The sequence below is a fragment of the Thamnophis sirtalis genome, unplaced genomic scaffold (assembly GCF_051295495.1).
Source record: "Thamnophis sirtalis isolate CommonGarterSnake01/CBP01778 unplaced genomic scaffold, rThaSir2_p1.2 scaffold_9, whole genome shotgun sequence".
NCBI classification, from domain to species: Eukaryota; Metazoa; Chordata; class Lepidosauria; order Squamata; family Natricidae; genus Thamnophis; species Thamnophis sirtalis.
In genome coordinates this window covers 21,204,661-21,221,595 of record NW_028261389.1, presented here as the reverse complement: position 1 = coordinate 21,221,595, position 16,935 = coordinate 21,204,661, and the positions used below count along the sequence as shown (strand labels likewise).

The following is a 16,935-nucleotide window of genomic DNA, read 5'->3' as shown; positions in this document are numbered from 1 at the left end:
AACCTCTGAGTTGAGTTGGGCTGAGAGAGTGGCTGGCTCAAAGTCAACGAGCTGGTCTTCATGGCTAAAGTGAGACTAGAATTCACAGTTTCCTGGTTTCTAACCAGGCGCCTTAACCACTAGACTAAACTATTCATATGCAATATTAAATAACTGTGGAGTGTGAATCTATCATTTGTGCTTTTCTGATGCATAAGCATAATAATGTCTTTATTAAACCAGCTGAATTTGCAAAAGTTAGACTTTACTCTGCTTATATGTGTTAAGCAGAGGTGGTATTCAGTAGGTTCTGACCAGTTCTAGAAATTTTGAGTAGTTTGGAGAACCGGTAAATACCACCTCTGACTGGCCCTGCCCCCATCTATTCTCTGCCTCTCAAGTCCCAGCTGATCGGGAGGAAATGGGAATTTTGTAGTATCCCTCCCCTGCCACGCCCACCAAGCCACACCCACCAAGCTATGCCACACTCACCAAGCCATGCCCAAAGAACCAGTAGTAAAAAAATTTTTATTCCCACCACTGGTGTTAAGGCACAAATACTGGTAAAGTTACTAGTGCTAATAAAAGAAATACTGTAGATTCGGCACTATCAATTCTCACTCAACTCGATGGAGAAGAATTTGATTTAAAAACTGTTTCAGAAGAGAACTCAATTTTAGAGAAATTGTCATGAGTGGAGTAAGATGTTTTTGCTCATCTTTAGTAACCTGGTAGCCAGTGAGGTGTGTCTTTCATGGTAAAGCAATATCCATTCTCCCGAGGTTCCTCGCCTTCCGTCTAATCTCAAAGGAGAATATCAAGAGGAAACCCCTCCTCTGAGACCTTTTCCATGGTGGCAGATCCTCCACCAGTCAGAGAAAATGTCACTGCTGAGAAGTTGCTGGAAAGAAATTTCTCTGTTCACAAATCTAGAAATGTTTGAAAGGCCCTTTGTGCTCAGCTCTAAAAATAATAGTATACTTTGCAAACAGTTTGTTCAAGCATTACGTTTGACAATGGATACAAATTTGTTGTGTGTTTCCAATAATCACTCCTTCCTTTTTGAAGAAGGGGAAAAAACCAGGGCTAGAAACATCTTTGCGAACCATCAGTGCAGGAAAAAATACAATGAAAGAATGATTCAAAAATTTTAGCAACTGGTTCCCTGGCCAGTTGAGGGGTGGAACTTCCTGAAGGCCCATTTTTCACCTTCCCAGAGCCTCTGTGCGGGCGCTGCACTTACCTGGCATCCAAAATGGGCTGCGTGGAGGCTCCTGGGAGAGGAGGGGCAGGGTGTGCAGGGACAGCTAGTCCTCGCAACTACCAGTTCAGAGAACCAGATGTAAAATTAGCATCCAGTTCACCCGAACCGGTCTGAACTGGCTGAATCCCACCCCTGATCTTAGGGCTGATATGGATGCCAGGAGTGATTGCAGATGTCAGTGGTGAAAAACAGATTATTCAGATTTTTCTATCAGCTTTGCCTTCATGTTCAGCCTTAATGTAACAGCTTTCAATATACATTGGATTCCAAAGGGCCAGCAAAGTCAGAGAAGTCTGAATTATGTATTCTCCGTGATTGTTTTCTTTGCTGTTGCTTTTGTTACAGTTGTTTTCAGCTTTCTGTTGATATGTTTTGGGGAGCTGAGAGGTAAAATTAATCCCTTTGTGGGTATGTTCTCTTTTTTTGTTAATGGATGCTTTTGAAGAATTTGATTATTTTCCTACGTTGATACTTTCTCATCAGAATTTCCAACAAAAGTGCTGTGCAGCAGGGATTATCAGAGCTACACCTGCAATTCCTAGGGGCTTCACATGACTCATTCACAAATAACTCAATAAAATGGTTAACATTCTGAAGTACTTTCAAGTCCTTACATAACTTCAAATAGACACATTGTACTCTCATTGCAAATAAATCATAGGATAAATCAGGGAAACTGGATGGTGGTCGAATATGATTCTAAATTTCTCTGTGGCTTCTAAACTTCCTTCCTGACCTGGTTCCAGAATTTAGTGACTGTGTTATGAATGAAGGTGCTTTTGATAAAATCCTGAATATAGTTTTCTGTTCCCTCCCTTTTTGTTCTCAGAAATCTTTGTCTCTCATGCTCAGAAGTAGTATTCAGCTAGTTTGGACCAGTTCGTCTGAACCGATAATGGAAATCGCAGGTGGGCCCACTCCAGCTCTATGCTGTCCTATTTAGGCACATTTTCAAGCCAAAGTGCGCTCACATTTGCAAACCACTAGGGAAAGTAAGTGAATACAACCCCTGCTCATGATATCTACATTAACAACAACAACAACAACAACAACAAAACACAAAAAAAGCACACGATGTCCTGAGCAGAATTTGAACCATCCTGTATGAAATGGAGGAGGTGAATTTATTTTTAAAAGAAAAACATTTTGAGGGAGAATGTGAAAAACGAAGCAGAAATGTTGAAGAAGCATCATTTTTCAGCTGTTCCTGCACTCAGCATTAATTTCATTGAATGGTTGCTAGCAAGATAATAATTACACTAGATTTAAACTATTATATGAAAATGTGATTAAGATAACGTAACTTACAATAAGGCTTAGTTATAGACTAAGAAAGAACTTCCCACCCTGGGAGGCTTAGTGTGCATCTGATATGGTACCCTGGAAAACATTTCTTGGTTTCTATATGACATTTTAACTTATATTTAAAGGGTCTTTTTACAGTAATAAAACAAATAAACAAATAGGAATCTATTACATTTGTCTAAATATTTCAGCTGGGGAGATGGAATGTTCTGGAGAATTCTAAAATGTTCCATTCTTCTTTGAGACCAATCAGTTTCATTAATTGATGAGTTAAGTTTATAAAGTGGTTAAATAAATACATGCTACAAAATTTCAGATATGTTCTATGGTCAGTTGACATCCAGAACACCACAACCAGTTACTAGCTTACAGCTAAACACATCTCAGTGCAAAGTTCATGTGTACCCAGAGACATTCTGTAAAAAATAAGGTGTTAGGTGATTGTATCTTGTTTTCTGAAGAATATGTGCCTTGTGATTTGCCATAACCATTAAATCGGAAAGTTTGTTTGCTTACAAAATTTACAGGTGGCTCATCTTACCTCAAGGTAACTCTCGTCTGCTTCATAGCACATTTCAAAAATATACAATAAGTAAAAATGTCCAATAACTTACAAAGATTTGGAGATTTCTGGTTCAGTGTGTCCTATGAATCAATCGAGTTATTATGAGTTCACTTACACTCCCAGCGAATCTAAATTGGCCAATTGTTAAGATAGTATATTCAATTACATGGAGAAAATATACATATTAAGGTAGTTTGAGATGAATCTCGTTAGGTGATCTGTACCAGATGACAAGGCTGAGCCCCAGGAAGGAGTCAAATGCACCACTCTTCATACCCATAAGAGATCTAAGTCCATCCAGCACCCCCTTGAATTCTGTTGACTCTTCATCTACCGCCAATTTGCTTTGACTGTTAATAATTCAGATTCTTGTAGAGAGCTTAAGCTTGCAATAAACCTTTATATTCATTTGAACTGCTTTGATTTCATGATTTCTCTGGTGCTTGACATAATCAAGGCAACCAATTCTTCAATCTTGCTACTAATATATTATATTACTAGCTGTACCCGGCCACTCATTGCTGTGGCCCAGTCTGGGTGTAGTGGGATGGCAGGTGGGTGCTGCCATTGGTCAGGACTCGGGGCTGCTGGGCCGGGCGAGGCTGGTTGGGGAAGATGGTGCCGGGGCTGTCGGCCTCATGGAAGTTGTTGAGCATCTCCTCGGAAGACCTGTGCTCGGGCTCCCCCAAGTCGGTGGCCCAGGAGAGTGAGACATCCAGGATCTCAGAGGAGGAGAAGTCCTTGGTGTGCTGCCTCATGGGGCACCCAGGGGCCACCCCAGCCGCGCTGCACCTCAGGCTGACACCGCCGCTGCCCCACCGGAGCCGCCTTGGTGAGGCCTCAGCTGGCTCGCTGTGAGGGGGGGTGGAGAGCGCGCGCAGCCGGCCAGGCTGAGGAGACGCTCTGCCTCCACCTCCTCTGGAGCTCCGCTGGGCTGGCGGGGGTAGGCCAGATTAAGGGTGGGGGGAGGTGGCTGAGGGATGGCACAGGTGGCACCCCGCCGCAGACAGCAAAGGCCCGGTGAGAGGGGAGGGGAGAGTGGGAGGCTGAAGGGCTTCGACCCCCCTTGGCAGAAATGGCCGAAGCTCATCAGAGGAGGGGCGAAAAGGGGAAAGGGTGCGGCTGCAGCCCAGCCACACATATAAAGCGATCGTCGGGACGAAGCTGGAGAGAGGCTGAACTGTTCCGAATATACTATACTCACTAAATGAACGCTATGGTAAACGACACAGCTCAATTCCAATGCAATGTCGCACAAAATAATTAAATCAAAATGAAAATAAATCAAAATCTATGAAAATTCAATATAACAATGCAATCAGAAACATTGAAATGGAATCATGAAATATTTAGTATAGCATGTGTTGCTTTTATGTCCACCAGATGGCACTGGAAATATTGAAATGGAATCATGAAATATTTAGTATAGCGTGTGTTGCTTTTACATCCACCCGATGGCGTTGGTTTTCAAAAAAGCATGTTTTTACAAAAATCATGTTTTTACCTGTCACAGGTGTGACATCTATGTAATATACGTATATAAAAACATTCGCGTATTCGAATGCAAAGTTGTGTCAAAATTTCAAAGCAATCGGTGAATAGCAATAGCAATAGCAGTTAGACTTATATACCGCTTCATAGGGCTTTCAGCCCTCTCTAAGCGGTTTACAGAGTCAGCATATCGCCCCCCACAGTCTGGGTCCTCATTTCACCCACCTCGGAAGGATGGAAGGCTGAGTCAACCTTGAGCCGGTGAGATTAGAACCGCTGAACTGCAGATAACAGTCAGCTGAAGTGGCCTGCAGTACTGCACCCTAACCACTGCGCCACCTCGGAGAATTTTCGGAGATTAGCGATTTTGAACAAACAACCATTACATTTTTATTTATATAGATAATGTAAGCTGCTCAAAATTCCATACTTCAAATCTGTTTTTGAACTAGCCACTTTTTCTTGTCCTCAGGATAGCCCTCCTCACAACATAAGTAGAATAATGACCTGCTTTTGTAAACACCACTGTGCTAGGATTGTTGTGATAATTGAAGGAGCAGTTGGTCTATTATTGTGTCCCCATTTTTAATGCACTAGACATAAGGCATAATATGGATTTTGCATCTAAGCTGTGCTAAGGAAATTGCTTGCATCACATTTTTTTTGTAATAATTTTATTAAAACTTCTAATTACAGTGATAAAAGATAATGGAAACTAAAAAAAAGAAACAAAGTGGTGCAAGGAAACAAGAAAAAGGGGGAAAAAACCAACTCCAAGAAATCATTTCCCACCCTCATTACAAGGATAAACAATTTCACAAACTCTTCAGTTCCTCTTAATTAACAGCTATAAAACACTGCATCCCATAACTCATTTCTTAACCATAGGCAAACATCTTCTCCTATCCAAGTGTCAGCAAAATGTCCAAACAGACCCCTAAAATAGTAACATTAATTAACATATATAAAACTCAAAATTCCACATCTCAACTCTTAGTTTGAGCACGTCCATTCAGAATGCATAAAGTAGTTCCTATATCCTAGTGCAAACAAAACCTCTCAGTCTCATGGCCTTCAGGAAAGCCGTTAAAACCTGGCTGTTCCGGCAGGCCTGGGGCTGTTGACCTTAGTGTTAAGGTCCAGCCCCGATTAGATCGTATGTGTGTTGTGTATTTTAAACTATTTTTTTTAACTTATTTTGCTTTTCTTTTTTCTTCTTTCATTGTAAGCTGCCCGGAGTCCTCCAGGATTGGGTGGCCTATAAATTTAATAAATGAATGAAATGAAAAACAACTAAAGTTCCAATTTGGTAGTGCTGGTACCACCTCTTGAAGAGATGTATATTAAAGAAAGAAAACATGAAAATAATATTGAAGCAAGAGCTGGCCATACTTTTTATGGTCAATTTCTTCTTTAAAGAAAGCGAGCTCACAAATATCCCTTATTTTAAGTGGAAAGGCAATTAGATAGAAAGATAACTTAAATGATATTCCAATTAAAATATATAAAGCAACTATAGAAAAGAGGCTTGAACATCATATTAATTGAAAGCAAAGCCAATGCACATTTTCTATTCCAGATGACAAATCCAAAGAGAAACATTTCAAAGAACAATATAACCCATTCAAATAAACATTCCATATCTCAACTCCTAACTATAAGCAAAATCACTCTTAGAAAGCATAAAGTAATCCCAGTATCCTAGTATAAACAAAAGACTAGAATTTAACAGGACAAAGAGGGATAATTTCTCCTTAAGGAGAACAAGTTCACAAAAGTTCCTTATTTTAAGTAAAAATACAGTTCAATACAAAGTTAGTTTAATATTCTCAGATTAGGATACATAACTATATAACTATGGGCATGAAGCAATAGTTTTGTCTTGGCTACTTAACCCAGTTAAGTGTGGTATGCAAGCATCCTTGAGCCATTATACTAGAGAATCAGGTATATAAAATAAATGTTGGGGTTTGGGAGTTCTCACAAATAAGGGCGTTTGCTTTAACCCTATCTAGGATCGATTTGTTAAAGGTTGATTTAACCCTCTGGAGGTTAATTGACTGTATAAAATTGACCTCTTTTTTTTTAGTGTTCTCAAAGCACATTAATTGCTTTGTTGACCCAGTTAATCAGGTTGTGGACACACAGATAGTGATCCTCTGTTGATCATTTAATTTCTTTCTCCAAACAAGCAGAAGAAAACCATTTAAACTTCATTGCCTGTAAAACAGTGAGTTGAGGGAAGGGAATAAAAACCATTGCTTGTTAAGTTTTCAGTGTCTCCTGTCTGATGAAGTCAGATGAAATAAAGTCTTTAAGTTGGCCTTAATGGCGGCTTTTCCTTGTCAGTTGCTGGGACTTTGTAAGAGAAATGTCATTTTCTAGTGGTAATTAGCCACCCAAAGTTGCTTTCAGGGTGAGATAGGTGGCGTACAAATTAAATAGACAATAAATGTATGTATGAATGTATGTATGTATGAATGTATGTACTGTATGTATGAATATATGTATGAATGTATGTGTATATCGGGGTGGGTTGTGGCCAGCGTTCACGTTCACAATTTACTGTGAACTGAGAACGCACAATCACTAAAAACCAAAATGGCAGCAGCCAAGCGGCAGTGAAGGAACTGGTTTGGGGGCATGGTAGGCGTGGTCGCTGCTGGTTCTGCGATCCAGGCCTGAATTCCAGGCAGCAACCCATCTCTGGTCTGTATGTATGTATGTACGTATGTATGTTTAGGGCAGGGGTGGGTTTCTCGCCCCGTTCCAACCGGTTCGGTTGGAACGGGGCCAGCGGCGTCCTCGCGCACGCGTGCGACGCATGCATGCGTACTAGCGTCTGTGCGATGCTCCAGCTGCTCCTGGAGGATCGCGCAGGCGCTGTATGCGTCCTGCGCATGCGTGGAAGCGCAGAACTCGTCAAAACCAGGTAAGGAGCGTGGACGTGCGAGTGGGTCCTTCGCCGTTCCCGGAAGTTACTTACTTCTGGGTTCGCCGACCAACCGGTTCGCAGGGACCGCCGCGAACCGGTTGAAACCCACCCCTGGTTTAGGGGTCTTCTAAGTCAGTATGTGATTGTATACATCTGAGTTACTTTTAATTGTAAGCCCCATGTGAAAATTCAGTTCTTAGAGGCACATTAGATTTTGCCATTATATTGTTTGATTGTTCAGCCATTGTAAACCTCAGGTCATGGTTTTAATCTTGTGTGTATCCAGAAACAAGGAGGTTTTTCAATAAATCATGATTAAGGAAATGATAATTTAGCTCTTTTACTGGATACAGTAATGTAAATATTGCTGGTTGTGTCTGGATAGGGCATGATATCACAGCTAGTCAAAATGCAAAAATTAATAGCTGGAAACAGAATGGCAAACTATAATCCCAAGAATTTCCTCTTCTTTTAATTAGGATGTCTTGGGCTTCCCAACAATATAAAAGTTTAACTTTCTGGATGATGCAGAAATAGGTTAGTCTAATTAGAGCTTCCAGTGCACACTGTGGAGGATAAGCGTTGGATTAAAATGAGAAAAATTAAGTGTTGGGTGAAATTTGGTAGTGCTGGTACCACCTCTTGAAGAGATGTATATTAAAGAAAGAAAACATGAAAATAATATTGAAGCAAGAGCTGGACATACTTTTTATGGCCCTCACTTAAATTTAAAAGCCCTGTACAAAAAAGAGTTCAGGAATCAGAGAGAAATGTCCCTCCTTGGCAACCCACTGAATAGGGAGGAAGAAGGAAGGTCTGTGGAAGGAAGGAAGGAAGGAAGGAAGGAAGGAAGGAAAGGAAGGAAGGACGACAGGCCTTGCTTGTCACAGTATTCCCCCCTCCACTCTATGTTTACTTGTATAAAGGGATGCAATACTAGATTTTTTGTCAGTTAGTCTGTCTATCTAGAGCAGGGGTGTCAAACTCGTGGGCCAGATGTGTCATGTGTTGGCTACGCCCATACCCGGTTTAGCGAAGGGGGAAAAAGTCACGATACATCACGTAACGCCATCATGACGACACGAATTTGACCCGCCTGACATAGAGCATGACACTTTCTCTGTTCAGGAAGAGGAGTAACTTCTCTGTTCAGGAAGAGGAGTAACATTTTTTTGGCCACAACGCCTGGGAATTATGGATGTTAATCCAAAACATCTGGATGACACCAAGGTCTGAAGTTGCTGAGGAGCAACTGCTAGGATTGGCGAGTATGAGAGGAAGGGGCAGAATTTGCTATCTCCATAATAGGAAAAGCAAGAGGAACCACTAATTATCGTCAACTAAATCACATGTTTCACATCAATGCACTAAATGGAACAAATTAATCATTTGGATCACATTGTCCTCTGGAATTTGTGATATGGTTCTTAGCTTTATCTGTGTATACAGAAAAGCTCATTTTAGGAGACAATACTATATGAGTATGCATTTTAAAAATAAAAGGCATCCAAAATGTTTTAGAAAATTTGTATCATTTAAACTCAAATGTTGTAATTTAAAAAATGTAATAGAGATTATACTATACTATACTATATTATAAAAGATTATATTATACTATACGTGGTTGTTAAGTGAACTAATTGTCCCCAATGGGCATTTTTGGGCTGGAAACTGAAAGTAAATGCCGGAAACTGGTAAAAAAATGTCACAAAACATAGTCATAAACATGCGTCAAACAACCGCAAAAGTGAACTGGTTGCCAAGGGCCCAAAACGCAATCATGTGGCTGTGGCAGGGGAGGTGCAGCTATTGTAACTTCAAAACCAGGTTGTAACTAGCTTTTCGGGGAGGTCTGTTGTAACTTTAATTAGTTAGTAAGTAAGCAATTAGTTAGTAAGCAATTGGTTATAAGTAAAGGACTGCCTCTTCCGAATTCCATCCACTGGCCAATGCCGACTGGCGACCACCCGGAGGAGGGCCTTCTCTTTGGCTGCTCTGGCCCTTTGGAACGAGCTCCCCATGGAGATTCGGACCCTCACCACCCTCTAGGCTTTCCGCAAAGCCCTTAAAACCTGGCTGTTCCGACAGGCCTGGGGCTGACAAGTTTTTGTCCCCGCTCGAATGGTGTGGCTGTTGATTGTTTTTAAATTGTGGTATTGTTTTGTCCATGTCCTTTTTTCCCCCTATTTGTATCCCCCCCCCGACTTGGTTTGTGAGCTGCCCTGAGTCCCTTCTGGGAATAGGGCGGCATAGAAATATAATAAATTCAATTCAATTCAATTCAATTGTAAAAAATTAAAGTGAGAACAGGCACCCAGAGTAGAATTAATTAGTGGCTATCAATAGCTCCATTTTGGCACATGAAAAATATTTTATGGTATCCCAGATTTTACACACTATATATTACTCTCAATAAATTCTCTATTATAGCGGGGAAATACGGGATGGAAAGAGAACAGAGGAAGAAACACAGGCTTTTATTTTGAAGAGAAGGCTTTTCTTTCTGGCTTTGAGGTTCATAGAGTTTTATAGTTGTAAGTTAGTTTGGAGATCATCTGATTCTCCAACTTTGTGCCCTCCAGATGTGTTGCATTATATAGTAGCTCCTGGACATTCCAGGCAGAATGGCAAATAACTATGCTGCTCTGAAGCCCTGTGAGCTTTAATCCTAGCACCGTAATGGATAGCCTATGGCACATGTGCCAGAGGTGGCACGCAGAGCCCCCTCTGCTGGCATGCGTGCCATTGCCCCAGGTCAGATCTCCGTGGCATTTCTTTCATGAGCTTCTGTTTCCCTGCAAATGACGAAACAGAAGCTCACAAAAGAAATAGATCTTACCTCTTGCTGTACTGCTGGTGTTGGGATGCCCCACCTCCCATTGGCCAGCTGGTCTTTGTGTCTCTGCTGCGCATGTGGGCATGTCCCTGCAGGTGCATGTCTCTGTATGTGCTTGCTCATGCATGTTCTTGCATGTGCACATTCATGCATGTCCATGCATGCACACACATGTGCGTGCATGTCCGTGCATGTGCATGTTCAGCTTGGGAATGCATGCCCAAAAGGTGTGTCTAAAAGGTTTGCCATCAATGTCCTAGCACATCTGGAATATATTTGGATTGGGAAAAGGCTATTTTAGTCCAAATGTAGCACAGTGTAAGATCTACAACACAGGATGAAACGAAACTTTCCTGACAGATGGGCATTCAACCTCTATTTAACTAGTTCTAATGAAGGAGAACCTAACATTTGTTCCACCATCCTCCGGCTCTTAATATGAGATCAATTCTTCTGACATATGACAAAAAACCATTTCCTGCCGTTTCTATCTGTTGGCTCATTTTTTTTTAGCGATCAATATGTGTACATGCATAGTGCAAAAACAGTTGGGCTTCTTGGACTGCTGCCTCTTGAATGCTTAATCTTTCAAAAGGTTTCCTCATATTATTCAGCTATGACAGGTGGTAAAACAAACTATCATTGAGTCTCTTCAATTTTAGACAAAGAGTGGCCAGGATCTTGTTTGGCACGGTAAAGAACCTACACAGGGGTGGTATTCACCTACCTTCCCTATCGGTTCGCAAATATGAGCGCCCACCTCCACGCATGTGCTTAGCCTTCTGCACATGCGCTTTGGCTAAAAGAGGTGCCTAAATGGGGATGGCATAGAGCCCACGATTTCTGCTACCATTTGGGGTCAACTGTCCGAACCGGCAGAAGACCATCTCTATATAACCTACATGAGGATGAGGATAAATTATTTCTACAATAATACACAAGGCTACTCCTATCTTCTTCCCTTTGCCCAGAACAAATCTGTAATTTGTATTCTTTTCACTCGCTCCCCACATTTTTAGAGGGGGTTAACCTTAAGTTTAAGTCTGTTGAAAGAATAGTCATTAAATGCATAAAGAATAAAACACTTCAATGAAATATACATCGCCATCTGTTCTAGTCCTATCTATTTATCTCTTGACCCAACCTCCTTTCCGGATTGAGTCCAACATATTCCTCAAAGCCAAGTGTGGCCTTCGTCCCCCTAAAGCTTGCAAATCCTTGCCATAAAAGACGTTAGCCTGTCCTAAGAGTGAGGTGGGGGAAAGAGAAAAGATCAAATCGCTGTTGAATTTTAAGTGCACTTCTTGGTTGTAAACTTTCATTCTGGATGTGCATTTGGTGCCCAGATGGTAAAGGCACAGAACAGAGCCCACCATGCTGTCAGGGCAGACGGGCGCCTATGTAAATATTGTGCTTTCCACCCTATAATATTTGCCTTTCTCTAATCTAATTGCTGTCAAAGGCAGAATGTTAGGAGCATGCAAGGAAAGCAAACAATGAACATCTCTGGTAACTTGGGATGTTGTGAACCCGCCTATGGAGTAGTAACCAGTAATTTAGTAGCAAAATCCTTTGACTCATCCACTGATATTTCTGCTGCGTTCATGCCAAAGTGCTGTTTTAGGACCTAACAGTTCTCTAAAGCTCATTGGATAAAGAGAAATGGTGACAAATGAAATCACGATGAATCAAATATCACATGCCAAGATCATTTACAGAATCCTGTTCAGGTGATGTACCTTGAAGGGATGCGGTGGCTCAGTGGCTAAGATGCTGAGCTTGTCGATCGGAAAGGTCGGCAGTTTGGCAGTTCAAATCCCTAGCGCCACGTAATGGAATGAGCTCCCATTATTAGTCCCAGCTTCTGCCAACCTAGCAACTCGAAAGCATGTAAAAATGCAAGTATTAAAATAGGAACCACCTTTGGTGGGAAGGTAACAGCATTCCGTGCGCCTTTGGCATTTAGTCATGGCAGCTACATGACCATGGAGACGTCTTCGGAAAGCGCTGGTCCTTTGGCTTTGAAACGGAGATGAGCACCGCCCCCTAAAGTCAGAAATGACTAGCACATATGTGCGAGGGGAACCTTTACCTTTTACCTTGGTACCAGTGTACATTCATCAGATGTCATGTCTAACCCGATTTTAATAGATTCTTTAATTTTAAAAGGAAATCTGGCATGCTGCCAAATTATTCAGCATTGATTGCATGTCTCCACCAAATTACTGAAATTAAGTTTAAGTTTAAATTATCATTATATTTGCTGTGGATGTTTTAATTCTGCATTTCTCATTGAACTGTGGATGTTTTAAATGTTTGTTTGTAAACCACTGGAACTTTTGGCACATTGAGCTGTATTCAAGAGCAATAAACAAGCAAATAAAAACATTTTGCCAAAAAAATTGCCCTAGATCTCATATTGTCCCTATGGATATTCTTACCTAGGAAATAAAAATGATGGGTGACTATAAACCAGTGTTTTGTTTGAAAGTGTGCCCAGTGATTGTATCCGTGTAGCAGAATTACAGAGGATCATAAAATAACAGTGAAGAGATACAGAAAAAACACTTTGCTGAGTTGCTAGTGGCTATTTGGATTTCTACAGTCCAAATATGGTAAGCCTACCAATTGTAGCAGGGGACGCGATGGCTCAGTGACTAAGATACTGAGCTTGTCAATCAGAAAGGTCAGCAGTTCAGTGGTTCAAATCCCTAGCGCCGCGTAATGGAGTGAGCTCGTGTTACTTGCCCCAGTTTCTGCCAACCTAGCAGTTCGAAAGCATGTAAAAAAGGCAAGTAGAAAAATAGGAACCACCTTTGGTGGGAAGGTAACAGCATTCTGCGCGCCTTCGGTGTTTAGTCATGCCGACCACATGACCATGGAGACATCTTCGGACAGAGCTGGCTCTTCAGTTTTAAAACAGAGTTCTGCCCCCTAGAGCAGTGGTTCTCAACCTGTGGGTCGGGACTCCTTTTGGGGGGTCAAACGACCCTTTCACAGGGGTCACCTAAGACCATCGGAAAACACATATTTTTGATGGTCTTAGGAACTGAGACACCAATTTTATGGTTGGGGTCACTGCAACATGAGGAACTGTATTAAAGGGTCGCAGCATTGGGAAGGTGGAGGACCACTGCCCTAGAGTCAGGAATGACTAGTACATATGTACAAGGGGAACCTTTACCTTTTACCAATTGCACAAGAGCAGGGTGTCAAACTCAATTTCGTTGAGGGCCGCATCAGGGTTGTGTTTGACCTCGGGGGGACAGGTTTGTGTGGCGGGGGGGTGGGCATGGCCGGGGTGGGCAGGGCCAACTTGATATCACTGGTATTGGAGGGCATCTGTGGTGGCCTGGGTTTTCGGCTACGGTGGCCTCCTGCAGCTCTCTGCCAGTGAAAACGGAGCTGGCAGAGGCACTGTGGGCCGGTCCTTCACTGTTTCCAGGCCCATGGGCCTTGAATTTGACACCCCTGTACTAGAGAGAGAAATGGGAAAAGTGGGTATGTTGGGGTAATAAAATGTGTCTTGAAAATGGGGTTGGATTGGGATAATTTGCTTTCTTATTAAGGGATGGGCTATATCTGGGCTGAAAGGAACCAGTATTTTTTTTACCCCTTTGTTGTTACCTAGTTAAATCATCCATGGTTTGGTAGTTCAGATATGGTGGTAATATTTCATGACTTGCAATGCTTGCGGTGGCAAAGATTTTATGAAAACGCTACCCTGTCTTACGTGACAGCTGTGGGAAGGATCTCATTGCGAGTTTCAAAATTCAGATTGTAGCTGGTGGCCTTTGAGTTCTCCATTAATAATTTGCTTCTATTCTACACTGGTAAGGTTGAAAGTACAATTCAGTTGTGGGTCTTTTAGAGAAATTGCTGGCAATCTAGAATATAGTTAGAGAGAAAAAAAAAACTAATGAGATCTGGTAACCAAATCTCAAATCCCCACAGGGAAAGCTAGAAATATGTTTACCCTGGACAGAAGAAGATTAAGGAGAAATAGCAGTTGAATAGATTTCTGCTCCAGAAACAAGGACTAAAATTCCAGGAGCGAAAAGTGGAAGGAAGCAGTCTACAGCTAAAAGGGCGGCTTGGGATTCATTAGCAAAAACTACTGTTCCTCAGCCCTGTCTGTGCAACATGAGGAAATAATGAAAATCTATTTAGGGATGTAATCCGATTAGGTAGCATTTATTTATTAATCATAAGGATGATTTTGATTTGTGTATAAATGGATCTAGGAATTTACTTTTTTTATTTACTTAAGGATTCACTTCATTTGCCTATGGTTAAAAATTATATTACTAAGGCAAGAAGCTCCTTTTTCATGACATCAAAATGCTTCTGCCTAAATCGTGTCTTATTTTGCCTCACGGTAGCACTGTATCTGTCATGCTTTATTCTACATTTATCTACCTTGTCCTTTCATTAGCATCAGGACCTTTATGTGTGTTCTGTGGTTTGAGGAGCACCACATCTAGTCTGTTTAATAGATCTAGACTAGACTAGACTAGACTAGACTAGACTAGAATAGAATAGAATAGAATAGGATTCTTTATTGGCCAAGTGTGATTGGACACACAAGGAATTTGTCTTTGGTACATATACTCTCAGTATACATAAAAAGACAAGATACATTCGTCAAGAATCATAAGATACAACACTTAACGATAGCCATAGCATACAAATAAGCAACCAGGAAACAATCAATATCAATATAAATCGTAAGGATACAAGCCACACAGTTACAGTCATGCAGTTGTAAGTGGGAGGAGGAGGGTGATAGGAATGACAAGAAGACTAATAGTAATAGTAATGCAGCAATAGTAATGATGATTGGGATGATGTCATATATTCAGTCATTTCCAACTCTTGGTGATTCTAAGGGCCAGATCTTTCCACATCTTCCAATCTTGGACTACTTCTTTGAGTTTTTCTATGTCCTGGCTGGTGTAGCTTTGATGGTGTCAAGGTCAAGGGTCATAGGTGGGTTGCTGCTGGTTCGGCCTGGTTCGACCGAGCCGGTAGTGGCATTTAGGCTGGGTCGCAGAACTGGCAGCCATCCAGGCTGGCCACATCCCCGAAGCGGTTCCCTGGTTTAGTAGTGCGCACACGTGCGCAGTTCACTGTAAATTGTTCTGCACATGCATGAAGAATAATTTACATTGAAATGTACACACACACAAGTAATGCACATGACGTGAACTGGTAGTAAAACCAGCAGCAACCCACCTCTCTCAAGGGTATATATTCCTCCTTAATGGTGATGGCAGTGTTGCCAGTGAAATTCCCTTATGATGTTTACTTGAGGAACTATCTTGTATGGAGGTCCTAGCAGAGCTATAGTATATTTTTCTATGAAGAAGAGTATATCCTTCTAACTGGAATAGCCATCCTCATCCACTGACCTGCAACTTTAGGAAGGGACACAGATAAAACAGTAAGAAGGGAAGAGGACACCCACCTTGCTAGTGGAATCAACTGAATCAACTCTAGCAATCAATGAAGTGACAGCTTGGGAATTTAATGAAAATATGAGGCTGTAAAAGACTGTGTAGTGAAAGACAGAATATTCAGATACATCTCTTGCCCATTTTGTACCTAAGTAAATTGTTTACAACATCCGGAATGATGCTTCATACTGATCTGATGTAACACTTCATTTAACAAAATAGTATTATTGTGGCATCATTCATGTTAAGTTTCCCATTTCTTATCTTTGCAGGAGCCATTGACCAATGTTCCTACATCAAGTACCACTACTCCTCAGCAACCATTCCTAAGAATCTAACCTACAACATTACCAAGACCATCCGTCAAGATGAATGGCATGCTTTACGTAAGTTTCTCACCTCTGTTCTTCTCCTCCCAGTATGGAACATTGATTTTAAATTGTGCAGATTGCAAAAATATGGGGAAAAAACCTTACATTTTCTATTACTCTGAACAGCTCTGCTGATTTTGTGCCTGTGCTAGAAACATTGCAACCAAGTATAACGATATGTCCAGTCTTGTGGAGTTACAAGTGTCATGACACGCATACTTCTGGTTCTATAAAACCTTTAGCTTGTTCACTGTTTTTGTATTTGTGATGGTATGGTAAATTCTACAACCAAACTCCTCTCTTAGTGCATGAGAGGGAACCTTCAGAGTTAGCTACGCAACCTTCAGTTTGCTGAGGCAGCCATGGGCAAAAGCATTTTTACCATGGAGACATGATCTTCTAAATAGTCTGATCTGTACATAGAGCACATGTGACTGGCCCTTTGATGTCTTGTTGCACAGCAGAAATTATAGAGTTGTGTGGATTGAAGAAATCATTTAATCTTTCTTCCCCTTTTCTTTTTCTGAAACATACTGGAGAAAGTTTTCAGTCAGAATTTGTGTTTGGGTATGATTGCTCTTGTCTAGGCAGGTTTATAATTGACCTCAAGAGTCAGATCATCATCCTTGTTTCTCTAGCTTGCACTCGTGAAGTTCTTTCTTCTTTCACCTGAAACCTTGCCCCACCCTCAAGCCAGCTTTTTCCTTCTTTTTTGCCGTGGGCAGTGCAAAGA

At 41.4% G+C, this 16,935-nt stretch overlaps 1 protein-coding gene across 1 annotated transcript in view; it reads left to right on the top strand.

Annotated features, from left to right (window-relative positions):
• The window catches only part of TMEM178B (transmembrane protein 178B), a 355,126-nt gene that overhangs the window by 56,527 nt on the left and 281,664 nt on the right, over positions 1-16,935 (top strand). The window contains exon 2 of the mRNA XM_087723002.1: positions 16,104-16,217. Within this exon, the coding sequence (XP_087579128.1) occupies positions 16,104-16,217 (114 nt within the window). The remainder of the gene's footprint in view (positions 1-16,103; positions 16,218-16,935) is intronic.